This window comes from Aquarana catesbeiana, linkage group LG03 (assembly GCF_042186555.1).
Source record: "Aquarana catesbeiana isolate 2022-GZ linkage group LG03, ASM4218655v1, whole genome shotgun sequence".
In the NCBI taxonomy this organism is placed as follows: Eukaryota; Metazoa; Chordata; class Amphibia; order Anura; family Ranidae; genus Aquarana; species Aquarana catesbeiana.
In genome coordinates this window covers 420,390,325-420,414,199 of record NC_133326.1, presented here as the reverse complement: position 1 = coordinate 420,414,199, position 23,875 = coordinate 420,390,325, and the positions used below count along the sequence as shown (strand labels likewise).

Here is a 23,875-nt window from a genome sequence, read left to right as displayed (position 1 = left end):
CCCCTGAAATCCCACCATTTGATTGGGACTACTTTGTCAGAAGTAGCTAAGACGGGTTGCGTCACGATGGTCTCTCACACCCCCTGCCTTTGTCACCGGTTATTGGTGCCCAGGAGTTTCCTTCCAGTCTGTCTTCTTGAGGGTCGATGGTGCACTATTGAGGAAATTCAAGCAATGCTGTCGCCCCCTTTAGAGAGGTGGCGAGCAACACAGATTAGACACTTTCTCATCTCCTCGCATTTTGTGCCCTCCTATAGTTACTCTGTGTCTGCTTTTGAGAGGCTCTGTCTAGATCCTGCTCCTCTCCGTCATCTTCTGTCATTTAATGTACGTGATGCTGATTGAACCCCGGGGTGGCTTTTTACCTCCCTATCTATGGAAGTGGGAAAGCGATCTGAGATACTATTAGAACTCACCCAGATATTGAGGGTATTAGGACCAAGGCCTGCGAACATAAACTGGCTGCATATGCTAATGATTTAATATTCTTCACCACATCGCCAACTGTCTCTCTTCCATCTCTTCTTTCAGAACTCGTTAGATATGGCCAATTATAAAATTAATTATAACAAATCAGAAGCCATGGGTGTTGTTATCCACCCAGCCCCGGCAACAATTGAGCCAATCATTTAATTTTAAGTGGAGGGATTCTCATATATATTTGGGAACGAATATTCCCCGTAACCTTCATGTTTTGAATTAAATTTCTTGCCCCTTCTCCGTAAACCTTTAAATTGGACCTTCTCTACTGGGATAAAGAAATGTTTACATGGGTCGATCGGTCAAATGTCCTAAAAATGAATGTAATGCCACGTCTTACAGTCAGGTCCATAAATATTGGGACATTGACACAATTCTAATCTTTTTGGCTCTATACACCACCACAATAGATTTGAAATGAAACGAACAAGATGTGCTTTAACTGCAGACTTTCAGCTTTATTTTGAGGGTATTTACATCCAAATCAGGTGAACTGTGTAGGAATTACAACAGTTTGTATATGTGCCTCCCACTTTTTAAAGGATCAAAAGTAATGGGACAATTGGCTGCTCAGCTGTTCCATGGCCAGGTGTGTTATTTCCTCATTATCCCATTTACAAGGAGCAGATAAAAGGTCCAGAGTTCATTTCAAGTGTGCTATTTGCATTTTAATCTGTTGCTGTCAACTCTCGATATGAGATCCAAAGAGCTGTCACTATCAGTGAAGCAAGCCATCATTAGGCTGAAAAAAACAAAACAAACCCATCAGAGATGGTAAAAACATTAGGTGTGGCCAAATTAACTGTTTGGAACATCCTTAAAAAGAAAATGCACCGGTGAGCTCAGCAACACTAAAAGACCCGGAAGACCACGGAAAAAAAACTGTGGATGACCGAAGAATTCTTTCCCTGGTGAAGATAACGCCCTTCAACAGTTGGCCAGATCAAGAACACTCTCCAGGAGGTAGGTGTATGTGTGTCAGAGTCAACAATCAAGAGAAGACTTCACCAGAGTGAATACAGAGGGTTCACCACAAGATGTAAACCATTGGTGAGCCTCAAAAACAGGAAGGCCAGATTAGAGTTTGCCAAACATCTAAAAAAGCCTTCACAGTTCTGGAACAACATCCTATGGACAGATGAGACCAAGATCAACTTGTACCAGAGTGATGGGAAGAGAAGAGTATGGAGAAGGAAAGGAACTGCTCATGATCCAAAGCATACCACCTCATCCGTGAAGCGTGGTGGTGGTAGTGTCATGGCGTGGGCATGTATGGCTGCCAATGGAACTGGTTCTCTTGTATTGATGATGTGACTGCTGACAAAAGCAGCAGGATGAATTCTGAAGTGTTTCGGGCAATATCTGCTCATATTCAGCAAAATGCTTCAGAACTCATTGGACGGCGCTTCACAGTGCAGATGGACAATGACCCGAAGCATACTGCAAAAGCAACCAAAGAGTTTAAGGGAAAGAAGTGGAATGTTATGCAATGGCCAAGTCAATCACCTGACCTGAATCCGATTGAGCATGCATTTCACTTGCTGAAGACAAAACTGAAGGGAAAATGCCCCAAGAACAAGCAGGAACTGAAGATGGTTGCAGTAGAGGCCTGGCAGAGCATCACCAGGGATGAAACCCAGCGTCTGGTGAGGTCTATGTGTTCCAGACTTAAGGCTGTAATTGAAAGGATTTGCAACCAAGTATTAAAAAGTGAAAGTTTGATGGATGATTGTTAATCTGTCCCATTACTTTTGGTCCCTTAAAAAGTGGGAGGCACATATACAAACTGTTGTAATTTCTACACCGTTCACCTGATTTGGATGTAAATACCCTCAAATTAAAGCCGAAAGTCTGCAGTTAAAGCACATTTTAAATCCATTGTGGTGGTGTATAGAGCCAAAAAGATTAGAATTGTGTCTGTCCCAATATTTATGGACCTGACTGTATTTACTTATTCCAGACATTGCGCATTGAGCGCCCAGAGTTTTTTTTTTTTTTTTTTTTTGTCCAATTTACGGATGAGCGTTTGTTTGGGCAGGCACACCACCTAGAATCCACAGATTCATTATGTATCTTTTTAAAGTTCGGGGTGGTGTGGGTTTCCCGGACCTGGTGAAAAACTATGAAGCTTAGCATTTAACTAGAATAATGGAGTGGTGTGATTTTGGAGACCAAGTTGTGAGTAGACCTTGAACAGGCGACAGTGGATCCAGTATTGGCAGGACTGCCATGGTCACCTCTGCAGTCTTGTCCAGCGACAATTACCCAACACCTCACGGTTGGAGCAACTCTAAGGGTAGCCAGATTTTTTTTTTAAGACCACACCAATGCTTTCTCCCTCCCCAAGCACTCTCATCCTGGTTTTGGGGACCCATGCGTTTTTACTGGGTTTGAAAGACCTAACATTTACAGCACTTCGGAGACTGAACCGGTTTCGACTCCTCCATAAATAGTAAGCTTATGTCCAGCTGAGATATTGAAGCACATTTTCAAACTGAACTTTTTTTTTTTTTTTTCGTCGGACACAACTGTCCAGTTGCTTTTGTTCGGTGCCGGCGGACCATTGTAGGTTACGCCAACAACTCACAGCGCTAGAACAGATATGTTTAGACTGAATTGGCTCCCTCACTCGCTTTCTCACTTTTACACCCTCTTGACGAATCAGGAAGACATCTCAGACTTGCCATTTATACAAAAATGAGAAAGTGGTCTTTTGTGTTTGCCCATAAAGCCTCGTTGTCAAGCAGGTACCAGAAGGGAGGCGAGAGACGTCTAACACGACGGTACAGAACGCCGGCCAAATTACACAAGATTTACTCCCAGGTCTTGGATACCTGTTGGCGCTGTGGGGAGGCTGTGGGAACCCTTCTACATATTTTTGGGGAATGCTCAAAATTAACCGGTTTCTGGAATGAAGTAGAAACTACAATTGAGACCTTGACAGGAGTTTCCCTTAACAGGAACCCGACAGCGTATTTAAACGACACTCCCTTATCTTACAAAAAGTTTAAGAATTCTTTACTTAGATATTTACTTACGGCTGCCAAAGCCTGTATTCCAGTCTTATGGAAAAGTACATGTCGTCCTATAATGGCTCACTGGCGGACAAGATCGGCAGAAATTCAGGTCATGGAAACTCTCACCATGCCTTTTGAAGTAACAGGAAGATAAGTATTGGAAGATCTGGACTCCCTATTTCTTTTTATAGGGATCAGACACCACTTGCATCTCAATCTCCATAGTCTTTCTGTATGCCTGATGTTGTATTGGGTCATGTGGGGTGCTATCTGCTTGAGGAAGCTCAATCCCTTCCCTCCCTGACTCCCCAGTTCCGTCCCCCCCCCCCCTCCCCCCCTTTTTTGTTTGTTTTTTTTTTGTTTTTTTTTGTTTTTTTTTTTTTTTTTTTTTTTTAGTTTTTCTCTTTTTTCCATTCTCTCTTCCTCCTCCATCATGAGGTTTTTACAAACTCTTCTTCTTTCCTATTCTATCCTAGTCTCTTCTTCTCATCTTGCCTTTGGCGTCTATACTCTGTATCCTATACTGTCGCTTGTGCTGTGTTACCAATTCTTTGGTCTCACGTATACACTGAGCAAAATTTTATAAACGCAACACTTTTTTGTTTGCCCCAATTTATCATGAGCTGAACGTGGATCTATGACTTTTTCTATGTACACAAAAGGCCTATTTCTCTTAAATATTCACAAATCTGTTAGGGAGATCTTCTCCTTTGCCGAGATAATCCATCCACCTCACAGGTGTGGCATATCAAGATGCTGATTAGACAGCATGATTATTGCACAGGTGTGCCTTAGGCTGGCTACAATAAAGGGCCACTCTAAAATGTGCAGTTTTACTGTATTGGGGGGTTCGAAAACCAGTCAGTATCTGATCTGGTGTGACTACCATTTGCCTCACGCAGTGCAACACATATTCTTTGCATCCATTCCCCTTCAATGGCTGTGCGAAGTTGCTGGATATTGGCAGGTACTGGAACACGCTGTCATATATGCCGATCCAGAGCATCCCAAACATGCTCAATGGGTGACTTGTCCGGTGAGTATACTGGCCATGCAAGAACTGAGATGTTTTCAGCTTCCAGGAATTATGTACAGATCCTTGCAACATGGGGCCATGCATTATGCTGCAACATGAGGTGATGGTCATGGATGAATGGCACAAAAATGGGCCTCGGGATCTCATCATGGTATCTCTGTGCATTCAAAATGCCATCAATAAAATGCACCTGTGTTCAGTCTCCATAACATACGCCTGCCCACACCATAACCCCATTGCCACCATGGACCACTCGATCCACAATGTTGACAACAGCAAACCGCTCACCCACACAATGCCATACATGCTGTCTGCCATCTGACCTGTACAACGAAAAAGGGGTTCATCCATGAAGGGAACACACCTCAAGTGCCAGACGCCATCAAATGTGAGCATTTGCCCACTCAAGTCGGTTACGATGGTGAACTGCAGTCAGGTCGAGACCCCGATGAGGACGACGAGCATGCAGATAAGCTTCTCTGAGACGGTTTCTGACATTTTATGCAGAAATCCTTTGGTTATGCAAACCGATTGTTGCAGCAGCTGTCTGGGTGGCTGGTCTGACGATCTTGGAGGTGAAGATACTGGATGTGTAGGTCCTGGGCTGGTATGGTTACACATCTGTGGTTGTGAGGCCGGTTGGATGTACTGCCAAATTCTATGGAACTCCTTTGGAGACAGCTTATGGTAGAGAAATGAACATTCAATTCAAGGGCAACAGCTCTGGTGGACATTCCTGAAGTCAGCATGCCAATTGCACGCTCCCTCAAAACTTGCGACATCTGTGGCATTGTGTGCTTTGTGATAAAACTACACATTTTAGAGTGGCCTTTTTTGTGGCCAGCCTAGGGCACTCCTGTTCAATAATCGTGCTGCTTAATCAGCATCTTGATATGCCACACCTGTGAGGTGGATGGATTATCTCGGCAAAGGAGAAGTGCCCACTAACAAGATTTAGACAGTTTTGTGAACAGTATTTGAGAGAAATAGGTCTTGTGTACATAGAAAAAGTCGTATATCTTTGAGTTCAACTCATGATAAATAGGGGCAAACACAAGTGTTGCATCTTTATAATTTTGCTCAGTATAAATACACAAGTTTTTTTTTCTGGGAATTTGTTAATTGATATGTTAACCGATCCTATTTCTTGTAAGGTTGGGAACATCTGGAATGATTATTTTTATGGCTTTGTCAGATGAGTTATATCTGTTTTAGGTTAAAGTGGTTGTTAATCCACTCTGTCCTCCTTCATACTATCCGCTCTGCCTCCTAATACTATGTGCCCCTGTGTGTGTTATTTATTGTAAAAAATGCGTCTATACCTGATTTCAGAGTGCCCCTTGGCGCTCACATGACTGGTCCCCGCTCTCCTCTCTGACATCTGCAGCGGGAGGGGCCGATAAACCCCGCTGCTGTCAGTCAGGAGGAGAGGCGCGGCCGGTTAGGTGATTGCCGAGCGGCACTCTAAAATCGGGTATAGATGGCATTTTATAAATCACAAACACAGGGGCACACAGTGTTGGGAGACAGAGCGGATAGTATAAAAACGTATACATTATTTCAGCAGCAGGAGGGGAGGGATGGATAAAGGAAGGCCTGTAGAGGTGGTGTATCTGGATTTTGCAAAAGCATTTGACACAATTCACCATAAATGTTTACTGTACAAAATAAGGTCCGTTGGGATGGACCATAGGGGTGAGTACATGGATTGAAAACTGGCTAAGAAGGCGAGTTCAGAGGGTGGTGATAAATGGGTAGTACTCGGAATGGTCAGAGGTGGGTAATGGGGTCCCCCAGGTTTCTGTGCTGGGACCAATCCGATTTATTTTCATAAACGACAGGGAAGATGGGGTAACAGTGCAATCTCTATTTGCGAACGATACTAAGCCAAGCAGGGCAATAACTTCTTCGCATGATGTGGAAACCTTGCAAAAAGATCTGAACAAATTAATGGGGTGGGCAACTACATGGCAAATGAGGTTTAATGTAGAAAAATGTAAAATAATGCATTTGGGTGGCAAAAATATGAATGCAATCTATACACTGGGGGTGAACCTCTGGGGGGAATCTAGGATTGAAAAGGCTCAGCAATGGCAAGCTGCTGCTAATAAAGCAAACAGAATATTGGCATGCATTCAAAAGGGGATCAACTCCGATAATTCACCTGCTCTACAAGACTCTTGTCCGGCCACACCTAGAGTATGCTGTCCAGTTCTGGGCACCAGTCCTCAGGACGGATGTACTGGAAATGGAGCGAGTACAAAGAAGGTAACTAAGCTAATAAAGGGTCTGGAGGATATTGGTTATGAGGAAAGGTTGCGAGCACTGAACCTATTCTCTATGGAAAAGACGCTTGAGAGCGGATATGCATTTCAATTAATAAATACCGTACTGGTGACACCACAATAGGGATAAAAGTTTTCGCGGAAGGGAGTTTAACAAGACACGTGGCCACTCATTAAAATTAGAAGAAAAGAGGTTTAACCTTAAACTATGTAGAGGGTTCTTTACTGTAAGAGCGGCAAGGATGGGGAATTCCCTTCCACAGGCGGTGGTCTCAGCGGGGAGCATCGATTAGTTTTAAAAAAAAACTCATCAGATAAGCACCTGAACGACCGCAACATACAGGGATATACAATGTAATGCTGACATATAATCACACTCGTAGGTTGGACTTGTGTCTTTTTTCAACCTCACCTACTATGTAACTCTATGATGAACTGTGTCAGATTACGGGGGGGGAGTAGAAACTGGCAGGATCAGCCAGGTTTTTTAGGTTCAACAAAGGGCCAAATTAAACCGCACAAGCACTATAATATGTTTTAAAAAGACAGGATTCTTTTTTTTTTTTTTTTTTTCTTCTATTTTTTTTGGAGTAACAAACTCTTTAACAATGATGGGATGTAACTTTGTATTACTCTGCATCAAATTCCTTAATACCTAAAATAATTTAAAAGAAACTGGTGTCTTGTCTAACTCCTCTGCTAGAGCACACCTGACTTTTTTTTTTTTTTTTTAAACATCTGTGGCCTCTTTCTCCAGGAGGGACTTTTTTGGGGAAAATAAAGTTTGTGGAGTCTGCTCATTGCATCTGAGCAAATGCTTTCTAGTGGGCCTTCAGGGTACAAAAGGGCGGTGACTATTAACACTTAATAGCTAAGAAAGGATATGAGAGTCTCCGGTGGATTTGCAGTAAATCACATGTGTATTATAAATGGCCTAATTGAAAAAAATAGACAACTTTTTTGTACCAATGGTGGGTTCTTACAGCAAGGTAGGGCTGGATCATTTGATCATTAAAGTAGACAATTTCCCCCCTTCGAACAAATTGTAATCGTGAACACGTTCTGGTTTCTGGATTGGGCCGTTCATTCCAGGGATTTGCATGTAGGTGTTATTATGAATTGATGGAAGCATGTAGATGTCTCATTTGTCCCTCCACTTGATAGCCAATATTTCCTCGTCCCGCAAAGTTGCTGACTCCCCTCGTTGTAGTCTTGCATTAAAAAGCCTTTGCGGAAGCCCTACTAACTCTTATGGTGCTACATGCTACAGTTTTCCTCCAGTGAAGTTTTTCTCCAGTGAAGATTGCGGAAAAGGGGCAAACTGCAGTAATCATCAACATAGAGATGATGACCCTTTTCAAAGAGTAGATCTAAAAGCTCCCAAATGCTCTATATAGTCTGGGCATTCAGGGGGAAGCAGCTGGGTGTCCTTTTTCTTTGTACAGGAGGAAGGCATTAGGTGTATCATAGTTACATAGTTGGGTTGAAAAAAGACACAAGTTCAACCGTAAAAATAGGATCATACAATTCCATATACACAAATCTATAGCCACAGTTGATCCAGAGGAAGGCAAAAAAACACAGTAAAGCATGATCCAATTTGCTACAACAGAACAGAAAAAATTCCTTCCTGATCCCCTGAGAGGTAGTCAGATATTCCCTGTATTAACTTTACCTATAAATGTTAGTACCCAGTTATATTATGTACATTTGGGAAAGAATCCAGGCCTTTCTTAAAGCAATCTACTGAGCTGGCCAGAACCACCTCTGGAGGGTATCCTGTGGCCTTGTCACATAACGTGTAGAGTTTAACCCCATATCAGGCTCTTTTACTGGGGATAAAAAGCTTGAAGCCCAGCCTGCCAGTGAAGGGGATAAGTGACTCATCCACGCAGATATTTTTGTCAGGGATAAATCATTTGCCAAATTTCTCAAAGAAAAAAATTTTGAAGTGGCAGAATTGTATACAATTTGTCATCTGCTGGGTTATTTCAGGTAGGGCACTAGATGTTGTTGTAATGGAGGAACTGCATATTCATTAGATATCTTGTTCTTGGCATAATGGAGGAGTATGGGGTGGGTGGACCAGTATGAGTGTAATTCATTTTTATTTTTTTGAGTACCATATTGAATGTAAGGCCCAAAAGATTCTAAATTCCTCCACTGTTAGTTCTGTCCACGGGACGGGCGTAGCTTGAACCTGGGTTGCTCAATATAAATTGTTGGGCATAGAGGTTGCACTGGGCCACAATTGAACGTAAGAAGTCATCCGTAAAAACGAAATAAAAAAATCAATGGGGGGCAAAATTCTGTGTTCACCTAGACACCTGACTGGACGGTAAATGGGGGGATATTAGCTGCTCCTGAGGGAAGCAACAGAGGGTTTTGAAGGGCACATGGAAGGCTGGCATGGGTCCTTACTCTTTGGGGCTGAGGTGACACCGTACTAGTGCCTGGCCTTTCTTGTAGAGGTACTCCATTTCTGGTGTATGCCACTGTGCTACTGGTGGATGCCACTGCTCTACTTATGGTAACCTGCTCCTTGCCAAAACACCTTTAGTTTTGGTGGGCACACTTTCCTCCTCCGATTCTGTAGCAGACTCGCTGCTTAAAACGGGTTCGTAATGCAAATCGGAGTCAGATACAGAGAGCTTCTCACTGCTCTCATCAGTCAAGCTTAGAATTTGGTATGCCTCCTGACTGGGAATTTTTTTTTTTTCAACAAACTGCTGGTATAAGGACACTGGGGCAGATGTGGCTGCACTGATGGGTGCTGATGAGGCTGGTCTAATGAGGCTGCACTGCTGGGTTCTGATGAGGGTGCTCTTATGTGGTTGCGCTGATGAGGCGGTACTGACGGGCGCTGATGAGGAGGCACTGATGTGTACTGAAGAGCACACGGAATCAAGCAAATAGCTGCACAAACTCATGCTGCTGCAATGTATCTCTCTCCTCTCCTCACACTCCGCATTGGTGTGAGGAAAAAAGAGCAAAAAAGGCACATGATCCCAGTTTGTTTACAAAGTGATTGCTCGTCATTGGACAGAGCAATCACATGGTAAAGGGCCGCTGCTATTGGCCCTTTACCTTGATCCGTAAAGCGCTGGGTCCCACGGACACTGTGCAATCATGAGACGGCCTCCCAGAACTAGCCAGCCACGCTGTAGCCGTCATTCAGCTATAGTCGGCAAATGGTTAGACTCTTTTTACATGTGCAGACCCAGCTCTATGGTGGAAGATTTAAAAGCACTCCTCAAGAGCCTCTACCTCTTCTAAACACAGATCACCTAATTGCTCTAAACACTTTTCAACCCCCAAAACCTAAGGGTTTTTTTTATTTAGCTTAACCACTTCCCCACCTGCTCCTGTACATATATGGCGTCAGGATGGCTCTCCTGCGCGATTGCCATATATGTACGGCGGCTCCTTTAAGAGTCATAGCCGCCGGCCACCCATGATTGCAGGCACGAGAGCCAGAACAGGGATATGTGTGTGTATGTACACACACACACACATCACTGTTCTCAGGGGAGGAGAAACAGATTGTCTGTTCCTACTAATTAGGAACAATGATCTGATCTGGTTTCTCCACTAGTCAGTCACAATCCCTCACAGTTGGAAACACACTTAGGGAACACATTTAACCCCTTAATCGCACTCTAGTGTTAACCCCTTCCCTGCCAGTGACCTTTACACAGTAATCGGTGCATTTTTATAGTACTGATTGCTGTATAAATGTCAATGGTCCCAAAAAAGCGTCAAGTGTCCGATCTGTCAGCTGCAATGTCGGAGTCCCGCTAAAAATCACAGATCGCTGCCATTACTAGTAAAAAAAAAAAAATGCCATCAATCTATTACCTATTTTGTAGACACTGTAACTTTTGCACAAACCAATCTATATACCGTTTTTAGCTTTTTTTTTTTTTTTTTTATGTAGAAGAATACATATTGGCCTCAACTGATGAAGAAATTTGTTTTTTTTAAAACATTTTTGGGGATATTTATTATAGCAAAAAAAGAAAAAATGTTTTTTTAAATTGTCGCTTTTTTTGTTTATAGCGCAAAAAATAAAAACTGCAGAGAGGTGATCAAATACCACCAAAAGAAAGCTCTATTTGTGAGGAAAAAAAGATGTCAATTTTGTTTGGGTACAGTGTCGCACGACAGCACAATTGTCAGTTAAATCAACGCAGTTCCGTGTTGCAAAAAATGCTCTGGTCATTAAGGGGTAAAACCTTCCGGGGCTAAAGTGGTAAAGTGATTCTTGAATATAAACAAAAAAGTCAGTGCTACTACCCATACATCACATAGAAAGCAGAGATCCCAGGTTGCTGGCTGAGTAGGTAAATGAGGAAAAGATGATCCGCACTCCGGTGATTGCTCTTAAGAAGTATAATATTTATTGACAAGCCACAGTGACCAAACGCAAATAAGAACAGTTGATGCGTTTCAGCCTATAAGGCCTTAGCCATAACCACATTACAGACATGAAACTTTGAAAATAGTAGCTCCAAGGATCACTGGCTCCACCCGTTAATTGTCTTAATTGACTACAGGCAATTATCCAAAAAAGGGGAATCAGCTATACTGCATATTGAGTGATCCATATGTATGTCACTATTTGTCACACACCTTTATAGTGATAAGTACATATGTGTACACACTTATGCATGCACTCATGCACATATACATGATTAAAACACACCATGAAATACAAAAAAAATTAGATACAAAAAGTAAAAAATAAAATAAAAATAATTCAGGTATGTGAAAAAGACACCAGAGGAGGAAAAGAGAGGATGCTCTGGGGAGAGGCATGCTTAATGTAAGTGCAAATCCAGATCCCACCACAGGTTTAACCCCTGAGGCGATCTAGTTTTTAATCTAAAAATCCACCATGCTTCTCTCCCCAGTAGCCTTCTCTCCCTGTCACCTCCTCTGGGCGAGTGAGACAACCGTTCTATTCCTCTAAAGCGGAAAGAGGAGAGATCGCCCTGGTGACATTCCCTAAAGTGACGTGTTGCATTCGAAATATTTCTAGCATTTGGGTTAATTGTGTCACAGTAATGTTCTCCTATACGGGCTCTCAAAGGACGTTTGGTACAGCCTACATGTTGGAGGCTGCATGAAATACAGGTGATCAGGTAAATTACATAGTTTGTGCCACAGTTGATGTATTGCTGTATAGTAAACTCTTCACCTGTAGCTGCGGCAACAAATGTTTTACCCAGATCACACAAGTTACAGTACCTACAGGTTTTTATATTACAAGGGTAACTGCCAGGATAGGAGAGCCAGGTGGGTTGGCATTGTTTGGATGAAAATAGACTAGGTGATAGTGCAGTCCCCAGTGTGGGCGCACGTCGGCTAGAAAAAAGGCAACCTGCTTGCAGAATTTCATCTAAATCTTTATCTGTATGTAATATTGGCAGATTCTTTTTTATTATTCTATTTGATTATATTCTTGGGAAAATGTGGTCACAAATGTGATAGGTTTACCCGTTTTTTTTCTTTTCCTAGAGTTGTAAGATTGATGAGGTTTTGTTGTTATTTTTATTTTTATGCTCTCAGTTTTAGGCTAATCTGACAGTAATTCCTCTCTGTCCATCATCAAAACCCTTTCTAGTCCTTGGTGTATAACAGATTCATTATAACCTCGGTCCAGTAAGCGCTGATGGATGACCTTACATTCTAGTTCAAAGGTTGAGTTTGTTGAACAGTTACGTTTAGCTCAATTAAACTCCCTATAAGGGATGGCATTGATGGTGTGGGATGGATGACAACTGGTTGCAAAAAGCGTAGTGTTACCAGAGCAAGGTTTCCTATAAGTGCATGTTGAAACATCACCTGTGGTTGGATCACTCTTTAGGGTGATGTCTAAAAAGTTGATACTGGAAACATGTTCAATTTAAAAAATGTAGATTTAACTGATTATCATTCAGAAATTTCAAAAATTCATGCAATCCCAAAAGGTCACCATCCCACACCATCACGAGGTCATCAATGAAACGACCATACCAAACAATCTGCTTCGCGAAAGGGTTGCTGGGAGAGAACAAAACTTGTTCCTCCTACCAACCCATATAGAAGTTCGCCATGGATGGTGAGAATCTAGCACCCATCAATGCCCCGCAGCGCTGGACATAATATGCGCCATCAAATAAAAAATAATTATGCTTTAATAAAAGCTCAACACTTAACAGAATAAACTCCTGTAGCTCCTGAGAGTAGGAGCTGTAGCTTTGACGATATTGGATGGCCTGCAATCCAGCGCTGTGGGGGATCGACAAATAGAGTGCCCTCACGTCTAGTGTGGCCCACACATAGGTGGATATCCATTTAACAGATGTGATATGGGATAGGACTGTGCTCGTATCTCTGATGTAGCTGGGCAATTTGTATACCAAAGACTGTAGGTGCCGGTCTACCCATTCTCCCAAACGCTCAATTAAAGAGCCAATTCCAGCTACAATTGGTTGTCCCTGGATGGGATGATCAAGTTTATGAATCTTAGGGAGATGATGGAATACCAGCACCACAGGTTTATCCACATAGAGATACGCAGCAGTTTTGGATGACAGAACTCTCATACTAAAGCCCAATTGTAAATGTTTCAAAAGAGTTGAATGAAAAACAGTAGTGGGGTTGTTCGACAGGGGTAGATGTGTCATTGAGCTGTCTAATGGCTTCAGATCTATATTGTTCCCTAGTCATCACCACCACTGCTCCTCCCTTATCTGCTTCCTTTATCACTAACCCTTTATTGTCTTTTAATTGCTGTAGAGCCTCTTTCTCTTGCTTTGAGATATTAGTCTTTCTAGGTGTTGAGCTATGTTGTTTCAGTTGTATCAATTCCCCCTCTATTACAGCCTGAAAAGTGTCTATAGTAGAGTTTCTTGCATTTACAGGGTAAAAAAACTTATCCCCATATTGTGATGTACTGCATGAAGCTCCATAGGAGCCCATATGCGATTCTGAATACAGCTGTTCTAAAGTTAATGATGCAGATAAATCCTGAAACATAAAAGAAACATGCAGGCAAACGTCTTGTTCTGCAATTGATTGGTTTTGGTCAGATTCACTCACCATCTCTGATGTCAGTGAGTCATCCACCTGTTCGTCAATTCCCTGTTGAAAATGTTTCCGCAGTAAGAGGTTCCTGACAAACCTGTTGGTTTCCAAAATGGTATTAAAAATATCAAAGTGATAGGTGGGTGAAAAAGAGACCCCGTGACAGAGATAATTCAGAATCAGTCAAAACCTCATCCGTTAAATTAACTACTGAGGTGATGGTTGATAATTCACCATTTATTTCCTTTTTCTCTGTGGATATCGCCAATCTCCATCTTTTGCCCTCTGGCCTTTGCCTTTTCTTGCAGTGTCCTGTTTTCTGGTTGGTTGTTTGTTTTTTCTTCGGCTGCTGGTAGTATGTTGCAGACATGGTGTTTTTTGACCCCTCGGGGTTAACACTTCTACCGGAAAAAACCTTGTCTGAAGAGATTCGGGGAGTAGATGTTTTCAGAGTTGCAGTAGTGTCAGACAGGGACAAACCACCCCCCTCAGCTGTATCTGAGACTTCAGATAAGGAATCCGATGCCTCCGGTGAGCTGAAGCCCCCTTTCTTAATTATACTAGCAGAAGTGATTCTTATTTGTTATTTTTATAAGAAAAAAAAAATACATATTATACTTACCTGCTCTGTGCAGTGGATTTGCACAGAGCAGCCAGGATCCTCCTCTTCTCAGGTCCCTCTTCTATGATCCTGACCCCCTCCCTCATGTTCAGTGCCTCCCAGAGCAAGCAACTTGCTATGGGGCACTGGAGCAGTCACAGCTCCATGTGTCCATTAAGACACGGAGCCCTGTCCCTGCCCCCTCTCTCTCCTGATTGGCTAGCTGACTTTGGCAGCAGCGGGAGCCAATGCCGCTGCTGTGTCTCAGCCAATCAGGAGGGAGAATCTCGGACGGCTGAGACACTCGTGTACATCGCTGGACAGAGAAGGATCTCTGGCAAGTGTGAATGGGGCTGCTGCACACAAGGCTTTTTATCCTCATGCATAGAATGCATTAAGTTTTTAAAAACCTTCTGACTTTACAATCCCTTTTAAGACTTTTTTTTACCAAGCCTTCCTCCAAGCCCTCTTTCCAATGAAGGGGTGTCCTCATTACTACTGGCCTTTCTACAATTAGGAATTGAAAAGAAGTTGCATAGTAGGCGAGGTTGAAAAAGATACAAGTCCAACCTATGTGTGTGATTTTATGTCCGTATTGCATTGTATATCCCTGTGGTTGTTCAGGTGTCTGTCTAATAGTTTTTTGAAATTATCAATGCTCCCTGCTGAAACCACTGCCTGTGGAAGAGAATTCCACATCCTAACCGCTCTTACAGTAAAGAACCCTCTTCACCAGAGATATGCAATTAGCGGACCTCCAGCTGTTGCAGAACTAAAACTCCCATGAGCCATAGCAAGACTGACAGCCACAAGCATGACACCCAGAGGCATGATGGGACTTGTAGTTTTGCAACAGCTGGAGGTCCGGTAAGTGCATATCCCTGCTCTACACAGTTTAAGGTTAAACCGTTTTTCTTCCAATTTTAGTGAATGACCGTGTGTCTTATTAAATTCCCTTCCAAGGAAAAGCTTTATCCCTATTGTGGGGTCACCAGTACGGTATTTGTACATTGAAATCATATCCCCTCTCAAGCGTCTCTTCTCCAGAGAGAACAAGTTCATTGATCATAACCTTTCCTAATAACTAAGGTCCTCTGGTCCCTTTTTATTAGTTTTGTTGCTCTTCTCTGCACTCTCTCCAGTTCCAGCACATCCTTCCTGAGGACTGGTGCCCAGAACTGGACAGCATACTCTAGGTGTGGCCGGACCAGAGTCTTGTAGAGTGGGAGAATTATTTTATCTCTGGAGTTAATCTCCTTCTTAATGCTTGCCAATATTCTGTTTGCTTGTAGCAGCTTGGCATTGCATGCCATTGCTTAACCTGTCTACTAGGACCCCCAGGTCCTTTTCCATCCTAGATTCCCCCAGAGATTCTCCCCTTAGTGAGTAGATTGCATTCATGTTTTTGCCACCCAAATGCATTATTTTACATTTTTCTACATTAAACCTCATTTGCCATGTAGTTGCCGACCCCATTAATTTGTTCAGATCTTCTTGCAAGGTTCCCACCTCTTTCGGAGAAGTTATTGCCCTACTTAGCTTGGTATCATCCGCAAATACAGAGATTAAGCCCTTTATCCCATCCTCCAGGTCGTTTATGAATAGATTAAATAGGATTGGTCCCAGCACAGAACCCTGGGGGACCCCACTTTCCACCTGGACCATTCCGAGTACTCCCCATTTATCACTACCCTCTGAAGTCGCCCCTGTAGCCAATTTTCAATCCATGTACTCGCCCTATGATCCATGCCAATGGACCTTACTTTGTACAGTAAATGTTTATGTTGAACTGTATCAAATGCTTTTGTAAAATCCCAGATACACCACGTCTATGGGCCTTCCTTTATCTAGATGGCAGCTCACCTCCTCATAGAAGGTTAATAAATGGGTTTGGCAAGAACGATTTTTCATGAATCCATGCTGATTACTGCTAATGATACCATTTTAATTACTAAAATCTTGTATATAGTCCCTTATCATCCGCTCCAAGAGCTTTATGTTAGGCTAACTGTTATGTATCTTGGCCCTTTTTTAAATATTGGTGCTACATTGGCTTTTCTCCAGTCAGATGGTACCATGCCAGTCAGTAGACTGTTCATAAAAATTAGGAACAATGGTCTGGCAATTACTTGACTGAGTTCCTAAAAAGAATCTCGGGTGCAAGCCATCTGGTCAAGGGGACTTATTAAAGTTAGGCATGAGTGTGCTTCCTGTGATGTGTCATGAGGTTAAACATTGCAGTTTTGGTTACTGAAGCCCCCCGATTCCCTCGTGAAGACTGAGAAGAATAAATTCAATACCTTCTCCATCCTTAGTAACCAGATTCCCTACTTCATTCTTTAAGGGACCAATGTGATCTGATCTCCCTTTCTTACTATTTATGTATTTAAAGAATTTCTTGGGATTTTTTTTTCTCTCCTCCGCTATGTGCCTTTCGCGTTCTATCTTAGCTGCCCTGATTGCACCCTTACATTTCTTGTTGCATTCTTTGTAAAGTTGGAATGCTGATGATCCCTCAGCCTTGTATTTTTTGAAGGCCTTTGATTTTATGTGCATTTTTACGTTGGAGTTAAGCCACCCAGGACTTTTTTTTAGCTGTGTAAAATTTATTTCCCATTAGGATGCATTGGCTAATGCCTTTATTTAATATGCTCTTAAAACATACCCATTTTTCCTCCGAAACCTAATTCCTACAAAATCTAAATCCTCCTCGTACAACAGTAGCTCTAGTTCCCATCTTGTCCGCCAGACTCCTGGCATTGGTGAACATGGCACATAGTTTAGACCAGTTGCATACTTTTTCCTTATTGGGTGCTCAAGGAGTGCATACATGGCGCAAAATGTACTCAGTCGCATCTCCACACCCACTGGGCATTGTACCCACAAACTTAATGGGGATTGGGGGTTATACTCTTGCCAAATTAACAAACAACTAGCTTCCTGACTCTAATAGTCAACAATACACAGGTTCTCAACAAGACAATACACCTGCACTCACAGCCCACGTGCACTCAGGTACTCGCAATACACACACACAATACTCACAATACACACACACAATACTCACAGCACTCTGCACAGGTAGTCACACTACACAGGTACTCGCAATACTGCGATTACTCACAGTACTCAACAATACACAGTGTCCCCACTACAATCTGACACTTGCAGGGCTTGTCAGCGCCTAGTCTCCCCCAGTCAGCCTGCCTGTTTCTGCTCACTCCGCTCCCCTGTCTGCCTGTCACTCTCCCTCTTCCGGTTCGCAGCATACTAACTTGCCACTTCCTTGTCGGACCTGTCACCTCAGTCTCCTGGCACTGGTACTGTCCTCAGTGCCTCCTGCTCCTGATGGCCCACCGCAGCTGTTAGTCCCCTGGGTCACATACCCAAGCAGTCTCGCACACAACACGAGCTGTTCCCAGACACCACGATACTCAGCTCCTCTCCTCTGCCCCTCCTGCTGTTTCAGATTTGCACGCCAAACAACAGCACCACCTGCTGTTACATCATATGGCAACACACAAGTTGGCCTTAAGCTCTCTGAAATGACAGGTTTCAGCCTTGTCTATACTTTTTTTTTTTTTTTTTTCTCAAAAATTTCTTTGCTCTCCCATGTCAAAACCTTTAATTAAGGTGTACAGTGAATATAAAAAAAGTTTACACACCCCTGTTAAAATGTCAGGTTTCTGTGATGTAAAAAAAATGAGGCAAAGAAATAGTTTCAGAACTTTAATGTGACCTACAGTATAAACTGTACAACTCAGTTAAACAACAAACTGAAGCCTTTTAGGTGGAGGGAAGTAAAAAAAACTAAAATAATATGGTTGCATAAGTGTGCGCACCCTTAAACTATTTCTTTGAAGTACCTTTTTGATTTTTTTACAGCACTCAATCTTTTTGGGTATGAGTCTATCAGCATGACACATTTTGACTTGCCAATATTTGCCCACTCTTCTTTGCAAAAACACTCCAAAACGTTCAGATTGCGAGGACATCTCCTGTGCACAGCCCTCTTCAGATTACCCCACAGATTTTCTATCGGATTCAGGTCTGGGCTCTGGCTGGGCCATTCCAAAACTTAAATGTTCTGGTGAAGCCATTCCTTTACTTTGGATGTATGCTTTGGCTCGTTGTCGTGCTGAAAGATGAAGTTCCTCTTCATGTTCAGCTTTCTAGCAGAAGCCTGAAGGTTTGGTGCCAATATTGACTGGTATTTGGAACTGTTCATAATTCCCTCTACCTTGACTAAGGCCCCTGTACCAGCTGAAGAAAAACAGCCCTAAAGCGTGATGCTGCCACTACCATGCTTCACTGTGGGCATAGTGTTCTTTTGCTGATGTGCAGTGTTGTTTTTGCGCCAAACATATCTTTTGAACTTTTATGGCCAAAAAGTTCAACCTTTGTTTCATCAGACCATAACACATTTTCCCACATGCTTTTATGAGACTTCAGATGTGTTTTTGCAAAATTTTGCCGGGCTTGGATGTTTTTCTTTGTAAGAAAAGGCTTCCATCTTGCCACTCTACCCTGTAGCCCAGACATATGAAGAATACGGGAGATTGTTGTCACATGTACCACACAGCCAGTACTTGCCATATATTCCTGCAGCTCCTTTAATGTTGCTGTAGGCCTCTTGGTAGCCTCCCTGACCAGTTTTCTTCTAGGCTTTTCATCAATTTTGGAGGTATGTCCAGTTCTTGGTAATGTCACTGTTGTGCCATATTTTCTCCACTTGATGACTGTCTTCGCTGTGTTCCATGGTATATCTGGTGCCTTGGAAATTCTTTTGTACCCTTCTCCTGACTGATACCTTTTTAACAATGAGATTCCTCTGAAGCTTTGAAAGCTCTCTGCGGATCATGGCTTTTGCTGTAGGATGCGACTAAAAATGTCAGGAAAGACTTACTAGAACAGCTGAACTTTATTTGGGGTTAATCAGAGGCACTTTACATGATGGCAGGTGTGTACTCCTAGGACTCCTATTTTTAACATGAGTTGGAATGTGATTGCTTAATTCTGAACACAGCTACATCTCCAATTATAAGGTGTGCACACTTATGCAACCACATTATTTCAGTTTGTTTTTCAATTGAGTTGTACAGTTTATAGGTCACATTAAAGGTGGAAAAAGTTCTGAAATGATTTCTTGGTCTCGTTTTTTTTACATCACATTACCCTGACATTTTAACAGGGGGTGTGTAGACTTTTTATATCCACTGTATTTTGCATCAGGACTGCAACTTGGTTCTCTCTGCCCTACAGGATCCCCCCTTTGAATCCATCAGGGATATCCCTTTTAGATTACCTCTTCTTCTGCAAAGTGTCCTTTTTGGTTGCTTTCACGTCTGTCAGAAATGTCTGAGTTGGTTGTCTCTTGTGGAGAATTTCTTGGGCATTTGGCACTAAACCTCTCCAGCTCTATAATTTCGCCACTTGGTCCTCTGTTCCTACCTTTTCAAAGTTCTAGGTGGAGTTTCAGTCTTCTGTGGATACCGCTTTCCGTGGCAAGGTTCTTGCACTGACTGTCTGAAGTTGGATCTATTGACCCTTGCTGGTGTCTGGCCTGTTGGCAGAGTTCTGTTTGCCTAGTTGTTGCCCACCCTTCTCATTTACTACTTGGGGACGACGCCATGGCCTGTGAATAGGACAAAAAGCAAAAGGGAGCCGCTCAACTTCCAAAAGTCCATACAGAGAAAGTACAGCTGCTGCTCTTTCGTGTTTCACTCCGTTAGTAGCTTAGTCGTAGAGTCTGTGATACTTTGTGTGAGGTTCTATTGAATGAGACATATGGGGTAATTTTTACCCCTAATATCTCGCTTGCCCTCCATTGAAGCTAATGGCACACACATCACACTCCATTAACTTCTTCCCCGGCCACAGCAGCTGGGCTAAGTGATAGCAGACAGCTCTTACAAAAGTAGGGTAGATCAGCAGATGGATGTTCACAGGTCTTCCTACACTCCTGGCCACACCTGCCATGCTGATCCCAGGTCTGCAGATGGTGTGGAGTCTAAAAAAACATGGTTAGCATTGCGAATGTAGCAGGGGTGTGTGGAAACAATCTGGCAACTTTACATATTGTGTAAAACGCACAACTGCTACTGACATATAAATTGGTGGTAGTGAAAGGGTTAAACACTACACATTGTTTCTTCCATTGGTAACTAAGAAATGCAGACACGACACACTGACCCCTTCTTAATTCTTACGTGTTGTTTTTCTATTTTTCTATGTTTAGTGTGTTAAAAGTGGTGGCAAATTGTGTGGGTTCAACATCTAGCAAGTTGACTGCCCTATAATTCAGTCTTTAGAGATTAATCATATAAACTTTTTGAGAAAAACAAAGTTTATAGTCCTGCATATGCAGTGAATGGGTTGTACAAATGATTTCTAGTTTGAATGTCTTTGTGGAAATAAGTATGTTGTAAGAGGCGGTGTATATAATATTTGTGTGTATAAATTTATATAATTTTTTTTTATATTTGAAAAATTATTAGAAAAAACACACACACATAGGATGTTGGGTCTCTTTAAGAATGTGCTTTTGCTTCTTTTCTGTGGTAGGCAATCATGGCTCAACTTCCACAAGAACAGAAAGCTAAAATTGCAGAACAGGTTGCTAGCTTTCAAGAAGAAAAAAGTAAACTGGATGCTGAAGTATCAAAATGGGATGACAGTGGAAATGATATCATCGTTCTGGCTAAGCAGATGTGCATGATAATGATGGAGATGACCGATTTTACTAGGTATGCTGTGACGATCAATAAACTACACCTGGATTTTTAATAAACAACTCAGTTTATACATATGAGCTACAGTATGCTTAACTTTGTTACAGAGGGAAAGGACCACTTAAAAATACATCAGATGTGATTAGTGCAGCCAAGAAGATTGCAGAAGCTGGATCACGAATGGATAAATTAGGACGTACCATAGCTGACCATGTAAGTACATTCTAATTCAGGGGAGAGAATGAGCAACAGTGTTCACAATATATTCTAGAGCAGATAAAGCTGCTTGTGAAATTTATACAGTATATTATGCCATTTTGCTGATTTCGAAGTAAAATATGAAGTTTTTTTAAAGTTTTTTTTTTTTCAAATTATGAAACTTCACCTCCATTATGCATTTGGCAGGCAAAAGGCTGGAATCTATAGAAGTTTTTTCTGTGTTTTTTTTTTTTACACAAGAATCAATACAAATTTTACCCAGGATTCCTAATTTTTTTTTTTCAATAAAATAAATTCAATTATTGTCTATAGAATAAACCTCAAAGTGGTCCCTGATTAAAGTCTAAATTAAAGTTTACTTAAAGTCCTCTTGCACACGGGAGTAAAAGCTGTGTTTGTTTGTTTTTTTGTTTTTTCTACTGTAGCAAACACAGGTGCCTTGTTTATTGAACAATGCACACTAGGGCCGAAACAACTAATCGATTATGAAATTAATCGATTACTATTTTCATAATCGATTAATTATCCAGTAACCTAATGGGGTTGAAAAAACTAAAACTAGCCCTTTTATAGTACAAAAAGGGCAAATAATCGCTACTGTAAATATTACTTTCAGTAAAAAGATGAACCCCTTTCAGTAGCGATTTGCTCTTTTTGGTACTATAAAGGGTTAATTTTAGTTTTTTTAACCCCATTATTTTACTAAACGTCTTAGGCCTGGATCACACCTGTGTTTTTTGGTGCCGTTGTGCCTGTGTGGGGGCGGCGGTGTTACTTGAGAAGCCTTTACGTGAAAAATATGTGACAGACCACTCCCCTCCAGCGTCAGGTGGGACGGGGCCGCTGAGTTGAATGGGCGGGCCATCAGCTCTCCATTCTCTTCCACAGAACATCGCATCCTGGCTGCCTCCAAGCAGCAAGAGTGTTCTCCCTGTCCCTGCTGCTTTGTGAGCTGGTTCCCCCCCCACCCCCCCACCCCCACCCCTTATATCTCTCACTGCAAGTCCGTGCACGTTTATCTCTCCTCACTTCCCTGATCTCTCATTGTCTCCCCAGCCCCCCCTCACCTGTCCTCAGTCATGGCGGGGTCCGGCTGGGGATACATGCTTTTAAGCTTGAGCCATTAGAAGATGGAGATACTGCAAGCAAGTTCATCAAGAGGTCAGAGGGAGGAGGGGGGTATGTGGAGGGAGTGTGAGCATTCTAAAGTCCAGGACACTGACATGGCTGGGGGGGGGGGGGGGGGCTTCTATACATTGAGTGGGGCTGAGACTTTTCTGAACTCCCCCTGTACTGGGAACATCCCATATGTGAGGAAGTGACAGGAACCCAGCATGGGGGAGGGGTGAGTCCTGGACATGCTGGGACTTGTAGTGACTGTGTGGCTTTCCCTAATTCTGTGCTGCAAGAGGTTCAAATGAATGTACAAATAAGCAAATAATATAAGGAACCTCAATAACAGAGATCAATAATACCCTACTGGATATTACAGCTAAAATCACCAGTGCTGCACATTATTAAAAAGGTGCAAACAAAGCGGAATAAATAGATAAAAAAGAAAAAATTCCATATACAGATTTAAATTCATCATTAAAGTTCAAGTGAATGTCAAAGTAACAAATATATAAAACATAAAAATCAATAGTACCCTTCTGGATATTGCAACCAAAAGCACCAGTGCTGTAAAAAATGAAGGGTCTTGATGTAAGGTGAGCTGTTAGCGCACACGGAGTGATCACACCATCACTTAGACCCCTTTCACACTGAGCTGCCTCAGGTGTCTTGGGTAAAGCGGCACTATTTTTAGCGCTGCTTTACCATCGCTATTCGGCCGCTAGCGGGGGCGGTTTTAACTCCCCCTGCTAGTGGCTGAAAGGGTTAAATCTGCCCACAAAACACCGTTGCAGCGGTGCTTTGCCGGTGGTATGGCGGCCCTGCCCCATTGTTTTAAATGGGCAGGAGCGATGTATACACCGCTCCTCCACCACTGCAAAGAAGCTGCTGGCAGGACTTTTTGTGATACCCTGCCAGTGCAGCGCCCCAGTGTGAAAGCCCTCAGGTTTTCACACTGGGTTTGCAGCTGAGGCTTTTTTGCAGGCACTGTTTTTAGCGCTGTAGTGCCTGAAAAACACCTCCAGTGTGAAAGGTGTTTTAGACCCCTTTCACACCGGGGCGCTTTGCAGGTGCTACAACACTAAAAATAGTGCCTGCAAAGCGCCCTGAAAGAGCTGCTGCTGTGTCTCCAATGTGAAATCCCCGAGTGCTTTCACACTGAAGCGGTGCGCTGGCAGGACGGTAAAAAAAAGTCTGCTAGCAGCACCTTTGGAGCGGTGTATACACCGCTCCTAAACCACTCCTGCCCATTGAAATCAATGGGGCAGTGCGGCTATACCGACGGCATAGGGCTGCTTTTAACCCTTTCTCGGCCGCTGGCG

At 42.6% G+C, this 23,875-nt stretch overlaps 1 protein-coding gene across 1 annotated transcript in view; it reads left to right on the top strand.

Annotated features, from left to right (window-relative positions):
• The window catches only part of CTNNA1 (catenin alpha 1), a 215,180-nt gene that overhangs the window by 178,985 nt on the left and 12,320 nt on the right, over positions 1 to 23,875 (top strand). The window contains 2 exon segments of the mRNA XM_073620754.1: positions 21,055 to 21,236; positions 21,329 to 21,434. Coding sequence (XP_073476855.1) covers positions 21,055 to 21,236; positions 21,329 to 21,434 — 288 coding nt within the window.